The following is a 19,682-nucleotide window of genomic DNA, read 5'->3' as shown; positions in this document are numbered from 1 at the left end:
TTCCTGGTTCTGAGTGTGGTTGTTGAAAGACTAACATCAGCAGACAAGGTCATGTGACCTCATGTCAGGAATAAAAGCTAGGGTTCAAGAGCTCACACTGGTTGAGTCAAGTCGGCCTCACCAGAGTGAAGTTCAGAGGCAGTTCCTGGAAGAATACACCTGCACAATCACTGTAAGAATTGAAGACCCTTTCGTCTTTTTTTTTTAAACTTGATTCCTCTATACTTGCTCCTTTGACCTCATTGTAAAACAGTTGAGTTTGTTTTTTGAATGTCAGCAGTATTCACAGTCAAGTGAAGCTTTTTTTTTTTTTTTTTGGTTTTTCGAGACAGGGTTTCTCTGTGGTTTTGGAGCCTGTCCTGGAACTAGCTCTTGTAGACCAGACTGGTCTCGAACTCACAGAGATCCGCCTGCCTCTGTCTCCCGAGTGCTGGGATTAAAGGCGTGCGCCACCACCGCCCGGGCCAAGTGAAGCTTTTTAAAAGAAACTGATAGATTGTCATTGACATAAATAATGAGGGTTGAAAACCTAACACACCTCTGTCCTGAGATTTGCAATGATTCTAATACAAATGGTCCCAGATAAATACCAGGATTCAACTTGTCAGGCTATTGGGTACGACCTTGTTGTGGCTATCATCTGTCACTTAATCAGACTAAGATTCCAGGGCCATCCATCATGCTGTGTGCAAGCTTGTTTAATGTTTCTCATCTTACTCACCCAGAGCTTTCCCAAGGGTGTGGGTGTCGGGTGTTTGTTTTATATAGGAAAATGAAGACTCAAACTTGAGCAGAATATTGCAAGAATGAAAACAGGCATCTTGTAACCTAGATGGGCAAGATGCTCAAAGAGAAAGAGTGATGGTGGCCACAGAGCTGATGGTCTGATGTGCACTGCCTGGCACTTCCTTTATCAGTTATTAGCTGTCATCCTGGCCAATGGCCATCGTGTTGGATCTCAGCCTTGGTCATTTCACCATCAAAATTACAGAAGCAAGACATCAACAGCCCTACTGAGTATTATATGCATTTGAAAGTATGTATGCAAATTTAAGATGACTAAGTAAGCTAGAAACATTTGTTAAATACCTACTATGAGGAATAGAGGCAACTACAAAGAACATAGTCTAAAGAGAGAAAAAATCCAGTGAATTATGCAATTGAAATATAAATATTATGTGTCGGAATACTGTGAAGTCGTCCAATTTTCTTTACTGTCCACCAATCTTGTTAAATAACTTTGGCTCTTCATTTGGATCTTCATATAGATGTATGTTTTGTTGTAAGCAAAACATGCAGAACTTGTCATGCGATAATTGGTCAGCTAGACAGATCCATCTCCAAGGAGATTTGCTAGCAGAAATTGTCACCCACAATTGATCTCCATTTTTGTATATGTCTTCTGTTACCAGTTAGAACTAACTTCCAGGTTCATTTATCTTAATCGTATGACTTTTACAAGGAAGTGAGTATTTATGATTTGTTTTATCTGAGAATATGAAGTAGGCTCCGTGATCATTTGGTAGAGTGATTGTGTACATGAGGTGTGATTCCTAGCATCTTCAAAAGAGAGGGAGTGAGGGTGGGGAGGAGGGAGGAAGGAAGAGTTATTGGGGGAGTGAGGGAGGGAGGGAGGGAGGGAAGGAGGGAGGGAGGAAGAGAGAGAGAATAAGATATATTTTCAACTTGTGAACTAAAATTTCTGAGCCTAGACAAGCACAGATACCAGCTTGGAAAAGAATAGGGGCTCTCTACTATGCAGTTAGCCTGGGTTCTGACCTGGTGGGCCAGCTGCTCTTATAGAATAATGAACATTGTATCTTAATACAGTGACATGTTCTGTCCTTAGCCCAAGTGAGATGATCGGCTGAGGCAAGCCACTCTCCTGGGCCTGGAAAGTATTTTCACACCCCCAGGTCCTAGCTACTGCTCCAAATTCTCAGCAGTTTCAATGCTTTCCTGACTACCCTATAGGCACAATTTGGGCAAGGGGACCAGGAAGCCTTGTGTAAATGAAGCCAGGCCAGGTTCTCAATGCCTGGTTCTTATTCCCGGTCTCATTTTGAACATGGAAATGATAGTTTAGGGAACGGGCATCCTGGGAGTTTTTAATGATTTATAAAGTCACTTGTGTATTGACTACTTTTTAGCTACAGGTGGCACTTGACTGACAATTTGGAATCATATACTTTCTTCTATCTTTGGTATTCCTGTGAATTTTTTGATTTGGACTTTCAAACAGTTAAGGGTTAGTACACAGTTAGCTGGAGAATTTCGCATCAGTGATATGTTTCTTCTGGCAGTCAAAAGAGCGTCCTTGTCTGTTTGGAATAATGAGAAATTGGCGGGAATAGCTCCATATATTTGCCGATTTCACTCCGTAATAGTTCATTACTTCTCTCTGCAGCCACAGCTGGGTTTTAATCTGTCACAATAATCACCTATTTGTATTTTCACCTACACAGTATATATAAAAGTGAGGACGACACAGTCTAAAATTTTAATTTAATCACTGCAACCTAAGAATTATCTTGAGATAAAATTATTGGTAAAAATCCAAAAATCTTTGTTCATATGATTTATATAATTTCAGGCTGATCATTATACATATACTTTCTGGATTTTGTCACATTATTAAATGGAACCAAAGCTTGGAAAGTAGTATTATTAATAGTGGTGACTTGTGAATCTTTCATATTTTAAGAAGGACAGTAAGCATTAGACAGTACCTGAAATATTTGCTTTTAAATTTGTTCATTTATAATTATAGTAATATTTATTATTGTGTGCCTTGGTATAATTTATAGTGCAATTTGTAATGTAGTTTATATTATATATGTATGTAGTTATAGCATATAATAGTGTATACATAAATTTTTTTTTGTTTGTTTGTTTGTTTTTTTGTTTTTCGAGACAGGTTTCTCTGTAGCTTTGGTTCCTGTCCTGGAACTAGCTCTTGTAGACCAGGCTGGCCTCGAACTCCCAGAGATCCGCCTGCCTCTGCCTCCTGAGTGCTGGGATTAAAGGCGCGCGCCACCACCGCCCGGCTACATAAATGTTTAGAAAAGGAAATGAGTCAATATTTCAAGTCAAATTAAGGTACTTAACATTTTATTTTTTTGAGTGTTACTGACAGCTTGGTAGACTTCTTGGAAAAGAAACTATGGAGGAAGTGGAAAAGGGCTTTCAAAACTGACAGGGTGGCAGGCAACATTTAAGAACGGATAAAACACTACTGACGAGCATTGTGCATGACAGACAGCCTGGCTGGGATGGAGCATGGGTGGGAAATCCTAGGCGGGCAACAGTGAATATCGCTCACAGCTGGCCGTATGTCTAATGTTCACATTTAAACTGGACGCTGTGAACGTCATCCATGGGCTGTTTCCTGAACTGAATTTTGACATGATAGCAATATCTCAAAATATTTACTTGAGTGTTGTATAGATTGAGTCGTGGGGAAAGAATGCAAGCAGGGAGATGAAATTTGGCTCCTACTTGAGTTGAGCATGTGGTGAGAAGTTGGGAGTTGTCACGAAAATGAGAAAGGATCGAAGGTATGATGGATAGCACCGTTCCAGGGCCCAGAAGGCTGGGTGGTGCAGTGCCAGGAAGGCTGGATGGTCCAGAGCTCGGAAGGCTGGGTGGTTCAGCACTCGGAAGGCTGGGTGGTTAGCTTGGGTATTTTTAGTACTTAGGTTATTTTTAAACAAATATGATTTAGACAAGTTCAGAAACTATAAGACTCTACCCATTGGGGAGGCCTTGGCTACCAAAGCTCTAGAATTTGAGATTCTATAAGGGCTAATCCCTAAGGCAGAGAGGTGGGAGTTTGGATAGGAAAGGGAAATACTTTATTCCTATCTAGTTTCCACATGAGACAGTGTGGTCAAGTGAAAATGCCATGAGCTCTTTCGCCTCACAGCTTTTTATTCAAGATCCAAGTTTACTTTTCGTGAACTTGGGAAAACCAGCAAATTTTCTCCAACTGGTGTTTCTTCATTGAGTAAATGAGAAAATACCATTTTTCAAAGAGGATTCTCCAAAGATCGTTTGCATTTCTTCAAATTACACAAGCAGAGATATTTTTTGTAGTTGTTGCTTGTCCATTTGTTTTTCTAGGTATGCCTTTTCAAAGATGAAAACAGGAGGGAGGGAGGGAGGGAGGGAGGGAGGGAGGGAGGGAGGGAGGGAGGAGAGAGAGAGAGAGAGAGAGAGAGAGAGTATGTATTTTCAGGGGAAGCAGAAGTCAAGCCCACTTTCCATCTGGCATAATACAGGCCATGCCTTCCTCCAGAGCAAAGAGCAGGCGACTTTGCTTAGTGTCTACTAAATACTCAGATTCCCTGAGCTCAGGGTTCTTCAAATGAGCTCAACCCCGCTGTGTGCGCAGTGTCCTTCTGATGAGTCACAAAACTCGGGAGTTCCAGATCTTCTGCCAGCAACCTTGAAATTGTCGCAGGGCAGCTTGATAACTTACAGGTTTGGTAAAACCTCAGAACTTTGGTCAGTCATTCTGCCACCTGCCTAATGTATTTCTGGGGAGGATAAGAGAAGCTATGAGCATACTTGGTACGTACCATGTGGTTAAAAACAAAATTGTTTTTCTTGTCTCCTTGAAAGCAATTGAGCCGCTTCTAACGGTTCCCCCAGTCAACTTATGCTCTTTTCATTGCGGTTTCAGTCAGGAAAAATTTTCACCTAAGTTTTGAAACATATATAATTGGGCATGGTTCAGAGAAAGAACACCCTCTGATGCCTAAGAACATAAATTGCACTGTTTTCTTGCAATCTACGGTCTGGGGTCCCTCACTATCTTTTCTCAAAGCCAAAAGAGTTATCATTGGAGAGCAACAAAGAGCAGCCTGATAGAGTCCTTTGTGTAGTTCAATTGGACATCAGTGTTTTTATAAGAGAAGAAAGGGGACATGGGGAAGAGAAGAGACCTACCATCACCTAGCATCGTAAGTAGGTGACAGAAACTATCCTAATAAGAGAGTTCAGCAGCTCCCAGAAGGGGTTGATGGAAGAGGAAATTCACCTTTGTGATCTCTTGATAGTCTATAGTCACCCGTCCTCTCCTTTGTACACCTTAATGTGACAACCAGGTGTGGATTTGGGGTTGTTGGATTCAGAGACATTTTACCTTCAGTGGATGAAGCTGCTGCTGGTAGCTATGGTCCACTCCTCAACTGTTCCTCTAGGACAGATAACCATGCTAAGTTAATACGCTCTGGTAGGAAAGCATCATTTTGCTCTTTAGGTGTTTATGTCCTGGAGAATGGGACCAGACAGAGCATGAGGGAGAGAGCATCTAGGGCCTGATACACATACAAGTGCTGTGTGTAGAGGAGGCCCAAGCTGATGACATTACCCAAAGAGCTTTATTTAGTCACTTCCTATACACAACTTTGGGCTGAAAGAACTAGAAATTACCTGCATCTAGCTGGTTAGTTTGTCAGAAAAATACACCCAATTTGTTTTAGATCCTGGACTTCAGTTTTAGTCCTGGATGATTCCTGGCGTCAACTTGACCACATAACTATCAGTTGCCACTTTTGGTAAGATGACCCAAATTGAGCCTTTGGTTCTGACTTGGTCTGTGCTGTCAAGTGGCCCCCAATGATACAGACGCCACATAATAGATAAAAGACATTTACATATGCTAATATAAAGCCCAGTGCTTGACACATGATAGGTACAATAGAGTAGGTGGGGTAGAGAGTCCTCTTATCCTTGGTGTCTTCATGAAGGCAAACACACCTTGTTTCCGTTGTGCTTTCAATATATGCAAACCATCCCTCTAGCTTTGCCCCACTTACCAACCCAGCTGAACTCTCCCCATTGGATTTCCTTGAGGCCTAGGTTCCAGATTAGAAACTATAGCAGACACATTGAAGCAGCTCCTTGTGGTTTGAATCTGCATTTCCCTGTTGATTCATGGTGTTGATCAGAACAGTGCTGTGTTCTTCTCAAGACTTAATAGACAACTCTGCTCTTATTACCTTCTGAGTACAATTTAAATTCTTTCTTTCTAGAGTTCTAACTGAACTTTCTCATATGATTCTTTCTCAAGGATCTTGCAATCGCCTGTGAGACAATTCTGTGTTTTTTCCTGATCAAATTATCTTTTCATAGCCTAGACAGATTTCTGATAACAAGATTTCATGATGTACGTTCTCCTCTGGATTTAATTTTCCTCCCTCCCTCCCTCCCTCCCTCCCTCCCTCCCTCCCTCCCTCCCTCCTTCTCTCTCTCTCTCTCTCTCTCTCTCTCTCTCTCTCTCTTTCTTTCTTTTCTTCTCTTTTTAATGTAAATAAGAGTTGTTTTGCAACAATCCTGGCAAAACCCTGCTGTGGTTTCTTCTCCATTGAGAGATTAATTTGTTCCCATCATTGGGGTTCTGCTGTGTATCCGTATTCTATGCAGGACAAAGCTTAACAATCCCTGACATACAATCCCCCAAAATAAAGTTTAAAAAAATGGAAAAAAAAGAGGCTCCCACTGTAAATGTCCAGGAGTGATAAGCCAAGACCTTAACTATAGTGTTGAGAATGTCCACATACTGTATTTCATAGCAAGGAAAGGGGGGCACAATTTCTGAGGTCAAGTCCCCACTTGTGTGGTCTTTCTCAAATCCAGACTCTTCAGGAAACTCCCAAGAAACTTGTCCTATAGCCTCCACCTCCTAAAGATTCCTGCTTGCTCTTTCAAGCAATTCAGAATGGTCGCAAAATGATTTGCAGTTCTTCTGGCTTAGTCGGGATACCTGAGCATCTTAGTTACCTTTCTGCTTCTGTGAAGAGACACCACAGCCCAGAGAACTTACAAAAGAAAGCACTTAACTGGGAGCTTGTGTTCGGTTGAGGAGAGTGAGTCCATGACCATCATGGCAGAAAGCATGGCGACAGGCAGTCAAGGTGCTTCAGCAGTAGCTTAGAGCTGACATCTTATTCACAAATTGAAGGCAGAGAGACAGAAAGAGATAGGCAGAGACAGAGAGACAGACTAGGAATGATGTGGGCTTTTGAACCCTCAAAGCCCAACCCAGTAATATATCTTCTCCAATAAAGCCATACCTTCTAATTCTTTGAAACAGTTCCAACGGTGGACAAGGCATTCAAATATATGAGCTTATGGAGATTCTTATTCTTATTCTTATTCTTAACCACCACACTGGGGATTCTACTATGCATGGAAAAGAACCTTTCCACATACGCTATTGAAATTCTAGTCCTTGATGGTAAGATCTCCCTTCAGAATTCGTGTGGAGACCGCCGACCAATGGCTGGTAACTGTAGTCTCATCTATTTTTGAAAACTGAAATGCCTGGAAATACTGCTTCTCTAGGGAGTGCGGGGCGGGGTGATGACCAAAGGCAAAGTGGAGGGGGATGGACTCACAGAGGAAGGAACGAACGTGCCCCCTGTTGCTGGTCTCGGATAGTTTAGTCTAGTAGGCCATTTATACCAGACAAGACCTTAACTTCTGTGAAAATGACTAAATGACTTCTCAGGGTTTGTGGAAAGTAACCAATAATTTATTCCTTATTTAGTTCACTTAATTTAAAGTCATGGCTAGGCATTGATATTGTAGAGCTAAATATGAAAAAGAACTCAAGATTGTCATCTTTTACCTGGATTCTGTGATGTCATATCCCTGTTCAACCTGGCATTGCCTTTTTTAAAAAAGACATTTAAACGAATGCAAATGAAAATTATAAATTTTATTTTAAGGATAAAGAAAATACTCAGACATTCAGAAGTCAGACAATCAGGCCTCCCAGCAAGGAAGAGTAAGTGCATCCAATTAGAGGAAAAGTCTGTAGTTCTCCCTAAAGTTTGTTCAAAGGACAGGATGCAGGGCAGCTCTGCAGGAGATTTCCACATGCATTCTACCATGGTGCGGGTACCAGAGTCAACCGTGTTTACATGGCTTTTCCACCTTAGTTCAACACCCCAAGTGTGGACCGCACAGGCTACTTTAGTGTCTTTTCTAGACCTTTAAGCAATGGCCAGGAGGGATAGTGACAAATGAACAAGAGGTACCCTTCTAAGGATCAGAAGATGGAGCACACAGTCTGATGGTTTTGGGTAGTAGTTCTCAACCTGTGTGTCGAGACCCACAACGCCATCAGAGAACACAGATAATTTGCGTTATGGTTCATAAGAGTAGCAAAATTGTAGTCACAATGTAGCAATGAAATTGATTTTATGGTTGGGATCACCACAACAGAAGGAACTGTATTAGAGGGCCATGGCATTAGGAAGGTTGCGAACCACTGGTTTAGGGCATTCATTTAGTGAATTCATTCATTAAGTCTGACATGTAGTAGTTTTCCTTAGGGATTTATATGTTAGCAATTTATCTCCATAGAGAAATCTTTTTTCAGTAACTTGGGGTCAAAGTAATAACTCTATTTTATTCTCATAGCATGGAAATTTATAATGATTTTAATCAAAAATAATATTCCTTTATTATAATGAAAGTGGAACTAATGTATTTACTGATTATCGTGTGCCAGGCATTGGGCATTTGGCAAAACTCTAATCCCTTATAAACTATTCTTATGAATAACACTGTTTTTCCTATGTTCTAGATGGAGAAAGGTTTAAGACAGCACAGTAAAAAGTTGAAAGGAGTTTGTTCTGCAGTGGTCTGTTCCCTGGAGACAGACTCTTTCCTTATAGTCACTTAATAAACCATTAATTAAGATATTATGATGAAATCTGAAGAACTGAGCCAGTTCTCATCCGTGAGTCATTAGAGGGACCAAAGAAAGAGATACCTAAAAAAAAAAAAAAAAAAAAAAAAAAAATTAACAAATAAACAAATGTGTTGTTATGAACTTCATGACTAGATTGGGAAAGATCAATTTTAAATACATTGCAGAACCAATTAAGTCCTTTGATATGGTCAGGTTTTAAAGAGATGATTAAGAACGAGAGGAGAAAGTTATATGGATAAAAAAGATCAAGTTACAAAACAATGTGCTTTCATTTTTAGTAACACAGATGTGGATTTAGATAGTTTGTCCTCTATATTTGTGGTTTCTTACAGATTCAACAATTATGTGGTGGTTTAAATGAGAATATTCCCCAGGATCTCATGTATTTGAACACTTGCTCCCCAGTTTGTCGGCACTGTTTGGCTTGGGAATTGTGGTTTTGTTGGAGGAATTGTGTCGGTGGAGGCTGGCTTTCAGATTTTAAAGATTCGTACCATTTCTAGTTTGCTCTATTTCATGCTTGGGTTCAAAACATGCGCTATCAGCTGGTATCCCCTCCCTGTGCTTGCTTGTCATTGTGTGACAGACTCTTACCTCTCTAGAACCATGGTGTTTCATCACCGCGAGAGAAAAGTAAATAACACAAACTGTAATTAAAACATTTTAAATTGTGTTGAACATGTATGTAAAAACCTTCCCCTCTATTATTTCCTAAATAACGCAGTAAAAAACCTTATATATAATGTTTACATTGTGTTTTGTAAGTTATTTAGGGATTATTTAAGTTTCAGGAGGAAATGCCTTGGTTATATGAAACACTAAGTCATTTTATATAAAATACTTTGTCATCTGAGATATTTGGTATGTCATGGAGTCCTGGAAAAAAATCCCCCCACAGAGTACCCTTTACTGCTGTATGATTTAAGACCTAATATTTCAAAGATGTTAAGATGACTATCAGTTTATGTACACTAAGAAAGATTTTAATACTGTCAATTAAGACACTGCCAATTAAGAGGTGCTCCGATGTGTGGGCGTGAAGGGAGAGTGTGTATACTGTATAGTATATGGGAACGATGTGATATTATTGAAGGTTTTGGAAGATCAAGTTCTGATTTATCTTTTCTGAATACTTTTATGTGTGTGGAAATTCCCCATATAACCCTGCCTCCCTGCCCCACTTTGACCCATCTCAAAGGCCAGAGTGAGTGGGCCTCAGTTTCAGAAAAACCAGTTTTAGAATCTCTTGGCAAGCTCTGCAGCAGGTTTCAAGTGTTGAATTCAGGATGCGAAAATGTAAGGCATCCATTGTACCACTCCTGGCATTTGAAGCCTTTGCTAGGACGCCAGGGCAAGAGGAAACACAATACAGTAACAGATTAGATAAGGGCTACTCACAGATGAAAGAAAAACAGTTGAATGATGGAGTCCATGAAAAATAATACTTCAGTCTGAGGGATAAGTTAAGTGAGTATGCAGAGTGTATGGTACTAATAAATAAGTATATTTTATGTCTTTAATTTCTACACATCACTTTGTATTAAGGTTTTTGTGCATTTGAAGATAACTATAAATCCCACAGTAATGAGATTAGCTCAATGTTTTATCCCTTTGATAACAAGCAGATATTTGGAATTTATTTTTACCTCACATTATGAACAAAATATAATTAAGTAATAAATATTACAGTCTTAAATATATTATTCAAGTCATGGTAACTTTTCATTTAAGCTGATTTATTGCATTCCTTCTTTTATTAAATCTTGGGATAATTTTGTGCTCTTTTTGAAAGAATACACCTTGCTTCTTTTTCTTGGCTACAGAACTGGCCCTCTTTAGTTCCTTGGTATAGTACAGATTGGTTTATATTTCAAGGAAATCTGCAACTCCCTAGTCTTTGCTAACAATGTATGATTGATCCAAAAACATAGTTTAATGATCATTTTGGTGTATAGCTGTCTGTAGAACTTCAACAAAGGCCACAAGTCGTTGCCAAATCCCCAGATTGAGAAAATGCCCTGAGAATATGCAGATGCCAATAGGTGATTTCCTCACAGTGCTAAAGGTATTATTTAACCTAGAGCTCATCTCTTGATTTATAGCAGCCAAGACATTGATGGTTCCTATTTCAACAGGAACAGGGAAGCACTGGTGTGCTGCAAATAGATCTCCTGAGGTTTACATAGTAGACACTAATCCCTAGTGTCAGAGGACTGAGAAGTGTGAGGTCACAAGCGTGCTGTCATTGTACACATAAATCTCTGTGTTTGTCAATTAAGTCAGGTCTTTAATAGAGAAACGTAAAATGCAGACAAGGACATATGCTTTATAACTAGACTAACCTTAGTTGGACCTTGAACTTGGGACTGTGGGACCAGCGCAGTAACTCTTCATCTAGATCTGGATCCATTTATAAATGACTTAAATGTAATGTTTGATCTTGCAAATGCAGGCATATGGCCGTTTGACTGGTACTTTACAGTCTCCTTGGATTCCAAAGATCTCACGTGATCAACAGAATACTCCAGTTCCACTCTCTGACTCAGAGTTATTATTTGTTCTTTTATTAAACAATTCTATTTATGTTACTACATACATCGAATATGTATGACTTTTTTTTATTTATTTCAACATTGTAGTGCCAACAGAAATGGATGTAGTCACATCACATCTTCTCTAGCATGAGCTGTTGGACTGTTGTTTGTTTTATTGATCTTGGCCACTATGACTGGCGTAAGGTAAAATCTCAAAGGATGTTGAACATTTGGTTAAGTATTTCCCAGCCATTAGTGTTTCATCTTCTGAGGACTCTCTGTTAAGATCTGTAACCATGCTTTAATTAGGTTATTTGCCTTCTTGATGTACAGTTTTCTTGTTTTTTTATTTTGTTTGTTTTGTTGTTTTAGTTCTTTATATAGATATTAGCCCCCTGTCAGATGTATAGTTGGTAAATATCTTTTCCCATACTGTAGCCTGCTGCTTTCTATAAATAATGGTATCCTTTGTCATAGAGAAACTTTTCAGTTTCATGAGGTTCCACTTCATTAATTGTTGATCTTACTGCCTGTGCTGATGGTATTCTGTTCAGAAAGTGTTTTCCTGTGACAATGAGTTCAAGGCTGTTCCCTACTTTCTCTTCTGTCACATCCAGTGTATCTGGCCTTATGTTGAAGTTTTGATCCATTTGGAGTTGAGTTTTGTACAGGGTGAAAGATATGGATCTATTTTCGTTTTTCTAGATGCAGCCATCCAGTTTGCCCAGCACCATTTGTTGAAGATGCTGTCTTTTTTCCAGTGTCTCTTTCTGACTTCCTTATTGAAAATGGGGTGTCCACAGGAATGTGGACTTACAGCTAGGTCTTCAGTTTTATTCTACTGAGCAATGTGTCTGTTTTTATGCCCGTACTAGAGCTCTGAAGTACAGTTTGAGATTAGGGATGGTGATACCTCCAGCAGTTCTTTATTATTATGATAATTTTTGTTTGGTATCCTGAGTTTTGGGGGGATTTTGTTGTTGTTATTGTTGTTGTTGGTGGTGTGTATGTGTGTGACATGAAGATGAAAATTTTCTTTTCAATTTCTGTAAAGAATTGTGTTGTAATTTGGATGGGGCTTTTATTCAAGCTGTAGATTGCTTTTGATAAGATGGCCATTTTCACTATATTAATTCTACTGATCCATGAGTGATGGAGGAAGGTCATGTGTCTATGTATTAATTTCATTGGTTAATAAAGAAACTGCCTTGGCCCATTTGATAGGCCAGCCATTAGGTGGGTGGAGTAGACAGAACAGAATGCTGGGAGAAAGAAGTCGAGTCAGGCAGTCACCATGATTCTCCCACTCCAGACAGACGCAGGTTAAGATCTTTCCTAGTAAACCAGCTCGTGGTGCTACACAGATTATTAGAAATGGGTTAGATCAATATGTAAGAGCTAGCCAATAACAGGCTGGAACTAATGGGCCAGGCAGTGTTCAAAAGAATACAGTTTCCGTGTAATTATTTTGGGGCATAAGCTAGCCATGCGGGAGCCGGGGTGGTGGGACACAGCCCCGCCGCTCCTCATCACAACACATGAGAATAGTCCATGGTCAAGATCTTTCCATTGTCTGATATTTTCATATATAGAGAGTCTTAAGATGGCACACTTGTACAACTAGCATGGAAATCAGTGTGGTAGTTCCTTAGGAATTTAGGAACAGATCTCCATTCTTGGGCATATATCCATAGAATGTTCTAATGCTCTTAATTTCTACCTTGACCTGTAGGTCTTTGAGCCGTAAGGTTATGTCTATCCTTGGCATTATAGTATGTTTCTCAGATACAGCAGAAGGATGGATCCTGTTTTTAAATCCAATCTGTTAGTCCGTATCTTTCTAATGGGGAACTGAGACCATTAATGTTGAGAACTATCAGTTAACATGGTTTTTTTTTTTTTAATTATTCCTGTTTTTTGTTGTTATGATGTGAGTTTTTCCTTCTCTTTGGATTTGCTGCTCTTGGGATCATTTACTTCTGTGTTTTCTGGGGTATGGTTAACCTTTTCAGGTTGAAGTTTTCTTTCTAGAACACTCTGTAGAGTTGGTTAGATACATACTGCTTAAATTTGGTTTTATTGTGGAATGTCTTGTTTTCTCCATCTATTATATTTGAAAGTTTTACTGGGTACAGTTGTCTGGGCTGGTATCTGTGTTCTCTGAATCACATGTGTCCAGGTCTTTTTAGCTTTTAGAGTCTCCATTGGGAAATCTAGTGTTATTATCATAAGTTTGCATTTATACGTTATTTGGTCTTTTCCCTTACAGCTTTTAACATTCATTCTTTGTTCTGTATATCAGTGTGTTGATTATTATGTGTCATGGGGAATTTCTTTTCTGGTATAGTCTATTTGGTCTTCTAATGTATGCTTTTTGTACCTTGACAGACACCTCTTTCTTAAAGTTAGTTAAATTTTCTTCTATGATTTTGTTGAAAATATATTCTGTGCCTTTGAACTGGGTTTCTTCTCCTCTTCTATTCCTATTATTCATAGACTTGGTCTTTTCACAATGTTCCAGATTTCCTAGATATTTTCTGCCTGGCTTAATTTTTTAGCTTTAACATTTTCTTTGACTGAGTGAGGACAGGCCCCTGTAAGGGGTTTGCTACAGGGCTGCAGATGAGAATGGAAAATTTAAAACAGAGGACAGGAAGGAAAGTAAAGATTGCTGATCCCCATTTTTTTTTTAAATTCATTTGTAGAAATTCTACATATTCTAGGAACTGATATTTCCTTAATCTTTTATGTAGCAATATGTTCTGATGTCTTTTTGTCTCTGGTAGTTCTTAATCTTTCTTCTAAGTTTTACTCTTGTTTTTTGTTAGAGAAATCTCTTCCTTCCCAAAGGTTGATAGATGTTGATGGATATAAACTTATCGTCTTCTAGAACTTTCAGTTTTGTCCTGTGAGACATGTATAAATGTATACATTATTATTTCCACATGAATAATGTTTAAAAGTCCTCTTACTACAGATGTGTAAATAACAGCTCTGACATGTACCATGTCATAAATAATTTTTTGAACATGTTTGTGGATATGCTCTGGGTTCCCCAGGCCACACAGATCAATGAGTTGGGTAGCCAGATGGCCTAGGTCACTCCTAGGGATTGTCTATCTTAACTAAGAGGGCATCTTTAGTTACAAGTTGAGTTATCATGGGTTTTGTCTGTGGTACAAGGATAGCATCAAAACCCCAAGTACTTCCCACCTTTTCTTCTTTGGGGAACCATTTGTTTTTGTGTTTCCTCTATGTGTGGTTGTTCCAGCCTCTGAATGTTACCAAATCAAAAACAGAAAATAGGTTTCTGGGCTCTGAATGTTTGCAGGCAGTAGGTTTATATTTAGTCCACTATAAGGTAATGAGTTCCTGGGGTAGGGGGAGATTCCTCTCTCTCTCTCTCTCTCTCTCTCTCTCTCTCTCCTCCCTCCCTCCCTCCCTCCCTCCCTCCCTCCTTCCCTCCCTCATCTTTCTTTTTCCATCTGTTGTTCAGCTATAAACTCCAAAGCCAGGCCTGCAGGGAAGGAAGGCTTATCTGAAGTCTCATTCTGTGTTTCTTTCCCTAGGTGAACTTCTTTTTCTGTTCCCTGAACCCTTGCAGCAGTTAAAAGTGAACCTGTATGACCCAAGTAAATTGGGTGACAGCTTGCTTTGTTTATATTTTTTTAAAGATGTCTTTTATTTTGAGAATTATATGTATATGTTGGGGAGGTATGTGTATATGTGAGTAAAGGTACCTTCTATCCAGAAGATGTGGAATCCCCTGGAGCTGGAGTTACAGGAAGTTGTGAGTTATCTGACATGGGAACTGAACACGGGTCCTCTGTAAGCCCGTCCATGACACTGAGCCATCTCTTCAGCTCCTAGTTTACATTCTGGCTTTCCCCTTGCACTCAGGTTCTTTGATTGTTTTTGTTTGTTTGTTTGTTTTGTTTTAGACTTCTCAATATTTTGCTCTCTTGGCGTTCACATATTTAGCATAAAGGTTTTGTTCTTGTTTTTCTTTGGGTGAGTTTTTGTTGGCTTTTAGTGTGAGGGTAAGTCAGTATCCATCCAGAGTTCTTCAGGTTACAGAAGGGGAAGATGGCTAAATGTATGATCATCACTTTATGTTTTGTCACTTCTGCCTGAAGGCTTGCTGGAGACGGAACCACTGCAAGGAAGAGATGAGGATGCAATAGCCAGTGCTGACTTCTCTAGCATGCTCTCTGAGGAGGAAAAGGAAGAGTTAAAGGCAGAATTAGTTCAGGTATGTTCAGTAATCTTCTATTTCTGTCTTTTGCTCAATACAGGTCCTATGTTGCAATTATGCTGTCTGTCAGGTAATAAAGTGTCATAAATGAACACATTGCAGGATGATTCATTTTTTTCAAGGGGTTTTGTAATGCTGGTTGTGTCTGCAGTGGTAAAGTGGAGGGCGGTACTGTGCAATCCACAATAACAAGTTGTGTTAAGTATGTGCTTCTTGTTTTCCTTAGTGTAGAGATGTTGTGCAAATGTTAAGTACTTAAGGAATCAGATGGAATGTGTTTAAAGCTTTGGGACAGACTAGGTGTGGCCATGCGTACTTGTTATCCTTGCCTTCAGGAGGCTGAGGCAGGAAGATGACGAGTGGAGGTTGGCCTGGGATGTGGAGTGAGTTCTAGGCTTGCTTGGACTACATACGATCTTGAGTCAGACACACAAAAAATATAAAGAAACCACAATGTGGTTGCAATCTCTTTTTTAAAAGCAATTCTTCAATATTTTTATTACTTTAATGAAAATGTCAATCATGAAATCAGCTGACTTGACTCTTTTGAAGAACAATGAGACTCGGGGGATGGAGAGGTAAGCTACAATTAATTAGGACTTAATTGGAGCGTTTGTATCTGCTGTCCTAGAGGAGAGGAAAATGCCAGTCTCATCCTAAGCATAGGTCTGTGCCAAGCCTTTGGTAGGTGGGACCCTTTCACCCGTTGACTTACGGTGAGAGATTTCTGTTTCTTAGAGAGGACTGGAGGCGGGCTCCTAGAGCAGAGTGAAGCAGAAGAGGAGAGGTAGACGCCATCATTCCTTTGGCACCCGATTCACAGGGCGGAATGCGCTTGTTCCTCATGAAAGTGTGGCTTTCCCTTCTGTCTGTCTGTCTGTCACCTTTTCACCAGCTCAGGACACAGCCTTGGGCCCAGCACAGCTGCTACGCTATACTAGCTCACTGTTATCAATGTAAGGTCTTAATGAATTGCAATACATTCTTTAAGATTTATTCTGTAATTTTATTACTTTAATTGTGTTTTGTTGAGGATGAATCTTGCTATGTAACCCAGGCTGATCTTGAACTAACAGTTCTTCTACCTGCCTTCTGAGTTGGGTTCTACTAATGTTTATTAATACACTCCGTTATAAGTTTTCATTTTATTTTTATCCACACATAAGAGTCGGATGTATCTATGGGATACAGTGTGATATATTCGTATGTGTGGATAGCGTGTGGCAGCCAAATAAAGATGCAGTGTGTATCTGCTGCCTTACACATCTAGCTTTTCTTTGTGCTGAGACCACTCAGTCTCCTAGTTATTTTGAAATATATAATCAACATTATCACACCACTGAATGGTGGTAGAACCTCAGAACTTACTCTTATCTAAAATAATTGTGTATCCTTTGACCATTTTCTCCTCGGTTCCCTCTTTCCCTCCCCAACCTTCAGCAAACACTGTTTTACTTTCTTTCTATGTTTTGTTTTGTATCAAATGCAGGTGTCACTGTGTAGTCTATATGTCGATAACATTGTGTGACACTGTTTTTGTGTGCCTGCCCTTAAGTTAATTCCATTTTAAAATTAAAGACCAACTTGGTCCTCCAACATGACTGGAAAGTATTTCAGCAAGTGCACTGTCTCTAACAGAATATTCTGGCTTTTTACCTGGATTTCTGTGTGGCCACTGAATGGTCACGCATGCCAGAGTGCAGAACAAAGGTCACCTTAGTGGGTAATAGGCTAACTTCACATGGTCTCATGACTCAAAATTCTGTTCTATGACCTGTTTATGTCAACTGTACTATCTAAAAATTATGTTCTGTAAATTGCTGCAGGCTAGTTGACGTGAAGTTAGACCTTAAATCCTTTACTACAAGAGCCCCAGTGTCAGCTCAAGAAGACTTCTGGAGCAGACTGACTCCTATAAAATGCCTTGGTTTATCTGGGTTCTAGGATTATTGGGATGTATACATACGTCACACAATTCAGTGTGCTCTTGTATCCAACTGTCGACATATATTGTTCTTATTATCAAGGAAAAAGGAAGCGTTGGTTTGAGATGGATGCTCCCTGAGTGTAAGTGCCCAGCAGCATTCTCAGACTTCCCTGTCTTCTTGTTCACAGCATCTTGCTTCCAGCAAGTTTCATTTCTGATACTCTTGAGGTCAGAATCCTGATGCTAACACCAGACGCTTTGTGACTGTGTTCAGGTTATGGGGATTCATGATTCCAACCTTCACGGTGCACTGGCCTTTAACGCTTTCTGTTTTATTTCTGGGAGCTTCAGAAATAAAGAGTCAACGAGGGCTAAAGTTAGCATCATGACTTCCAGAGACACTTGTTTGGGGCCTGTCCCCCAGACAGTGAAAAGACAGGCACATGTATCCTTGCAAATTTCCCTCGCACATTTCTTCTCCCTTGCTACCCCCACCTTGGCCTTGCTCTTTTCCCAAATCAGCTTCCCTACCCTTTCTCTCTTGCACAGAATGTCCTGCTTATGCACAGGCAGCACTGCAGGGCCTTTGCACACCAGATACATTCAGGTTTTATTGGCACTGCAAGGATCCAGTTACCATAAGAACATAGAGACCACTCTCAGTCATCTCAACAGAAAAGCTCAGCCCCTGTCTCAACTCTCCACAGATGGTCTCCTAGGTCAAAAGCAGATCCTCTCTGCATCTGGAAGGTTTTGTTGGGTTTCTTAGGCATGGGGTATGTATGAAGACTCCTCCGAGGCCAGCAGATGGGTCAGCAGTTAAAGGTGCCTGTGGCCAAGCCCGACAACTTGAGTGAGAGATCTGACACTCAGTAGGGGAAGGAAAGATCAAGTCCCCCAGGTTGCTCTATGACTTCCCCATGTGCCTCATGGTATGTGCACACCCTCTTCATTCACAAATCAAGTTAAAGATTCCTCAGAGACCAGTCTTTTGGCGATCTCCCTTTGTACTGGGTGAAGTGCAATCCTGTGGTAGAGCGAGACCTCTATGGATAAGGACTGCTTATCTCTGACTGTTTGTCCAAAGCAGTCCTGGGCCTGCCAGATACACAGACTCCAGTTTACGCCTCTTCATGGTTCCCTATTGCCTTCTCTCAGCCTCCTGCACCCCCTACTTTTTGTTACTACCCTGATGAGGCTGTCCTCAGACCGTCTTCTAAGTCTGTAGATTCATACAACCAACATGTTTTGTACACAACTTGAACTGTAGTTTCTTTTATTATGTTATACTTGTATTCTTAAAATTCCTTGGACACGAAACCAGTATTACCCCTTGTTGCTGGGCCCTAACGTCTTCCTCGGGGGAGGGGGGTGAGAAGGCGCAGTGTCAATGTCTCAGACGCTGGGAGTCAGGTAGAAGGCATACAGAAGATTCATTTATTTTACAATGGGGAGAAACTTATAAACCTTCCCAGCACCTAGGTGTTCTGATCCGTTGACAGTTGACAGTCACAGGGTCATCCCTCATTGGCTAGGCATTATCAGGACCTCTGACAGCACCAGGCAGACTCCAGGTTTGCTCCTTTTGACCTGATAGGCCTTAACTTCCTACAAACCCTATCTGGTGCAGTAGGTGTGTGCGTAGGTGTCCAATAACTATTTATCATTAGCTTGAGTTATTTTGCAGCTTAATCAAAAATCTCTATTGCTAATGCCCAAAGTAGAATGTGTGATCTTATGAATCTTATCACTATATTACAAAGTACTGGTTCATTTCTGGTATATGTTCTATCTCATCACCAGCTGCTTAAGGTGTTTAAATATCTGATGAGCGCTCTCTTCAGACACACTCACTCAATAATTCTTGTTGTCTTTACCTTTTGCTTCCTCCAAGCTGCATTTAATGTGCCGTGTTCTGTAACGTGCCTGACTTTGGAAAGATGGAAGTATTGGCACCAGTGCTATCGATTTGTGATTATATAACAATTTGGTACCGCCAATGTTCCTAGATAAGATGACTCAAACAAACAAAAAATAGGTGATTAAAATCCCAGCCAGCATTATCAGAAGACAGAACCTATTTTGAAGCTTTCTCCTCTCTTTTGATTTCTTCCTCACTGGGTGGAATGTTTAAGAAGACACACTGCCTTCAGGCTGTGTAGATTGGAAAAGACTGACTTGACCTTGGGCATTTCTCTCTCAATTCCCGTAGGAGCATTTTAATCTTAGTTCTCCAGG

The 19,682-nt window shown here is 40.2% G+C and overlaps 1 protein-coding gene across 4 annotated transcripts in view; it reads left to right on the top strand.

Moving 5' to 3' along the window:
• Positions 1-19,682, top strand: part of Tpd52l1 (TPD52 like 1) — a 103,329-nt gene that overhangs the window by 50,595 nt on the left and 33,052 nt on the right. For all 4 annotated transcript variants that reach the window (XM_057761480.1, XM_057761481.1, XM_057761479.1 and 1 more), the window contains one exon: positions 15,399-15,514. In XM_057761480.1, the coding sequence (XP_057617463.1) occupies positions 15,399-15,514 (116 nt within the window). The remainder of the gene's footprint in view (positions 1-15,398; positions 15,515-19,682) is intronic.

Source organism: Chionomys nivalis, chromosome 2 (assembly GCF_950005125.1).
Source record: "Chionomys nivalis chromosome 2, mChiNiv1.1, whole genome shotgun sequence".
Taxonomy (NCBI): Eukaryota; Metazoa; Chordata; class Mammalia; order Rodentia; family Cricetidae; genus Chionomys; species Chionomys nivalis.
This window is presented reverse-complemented; position numbering and strand designations above follow the sequence as displayed.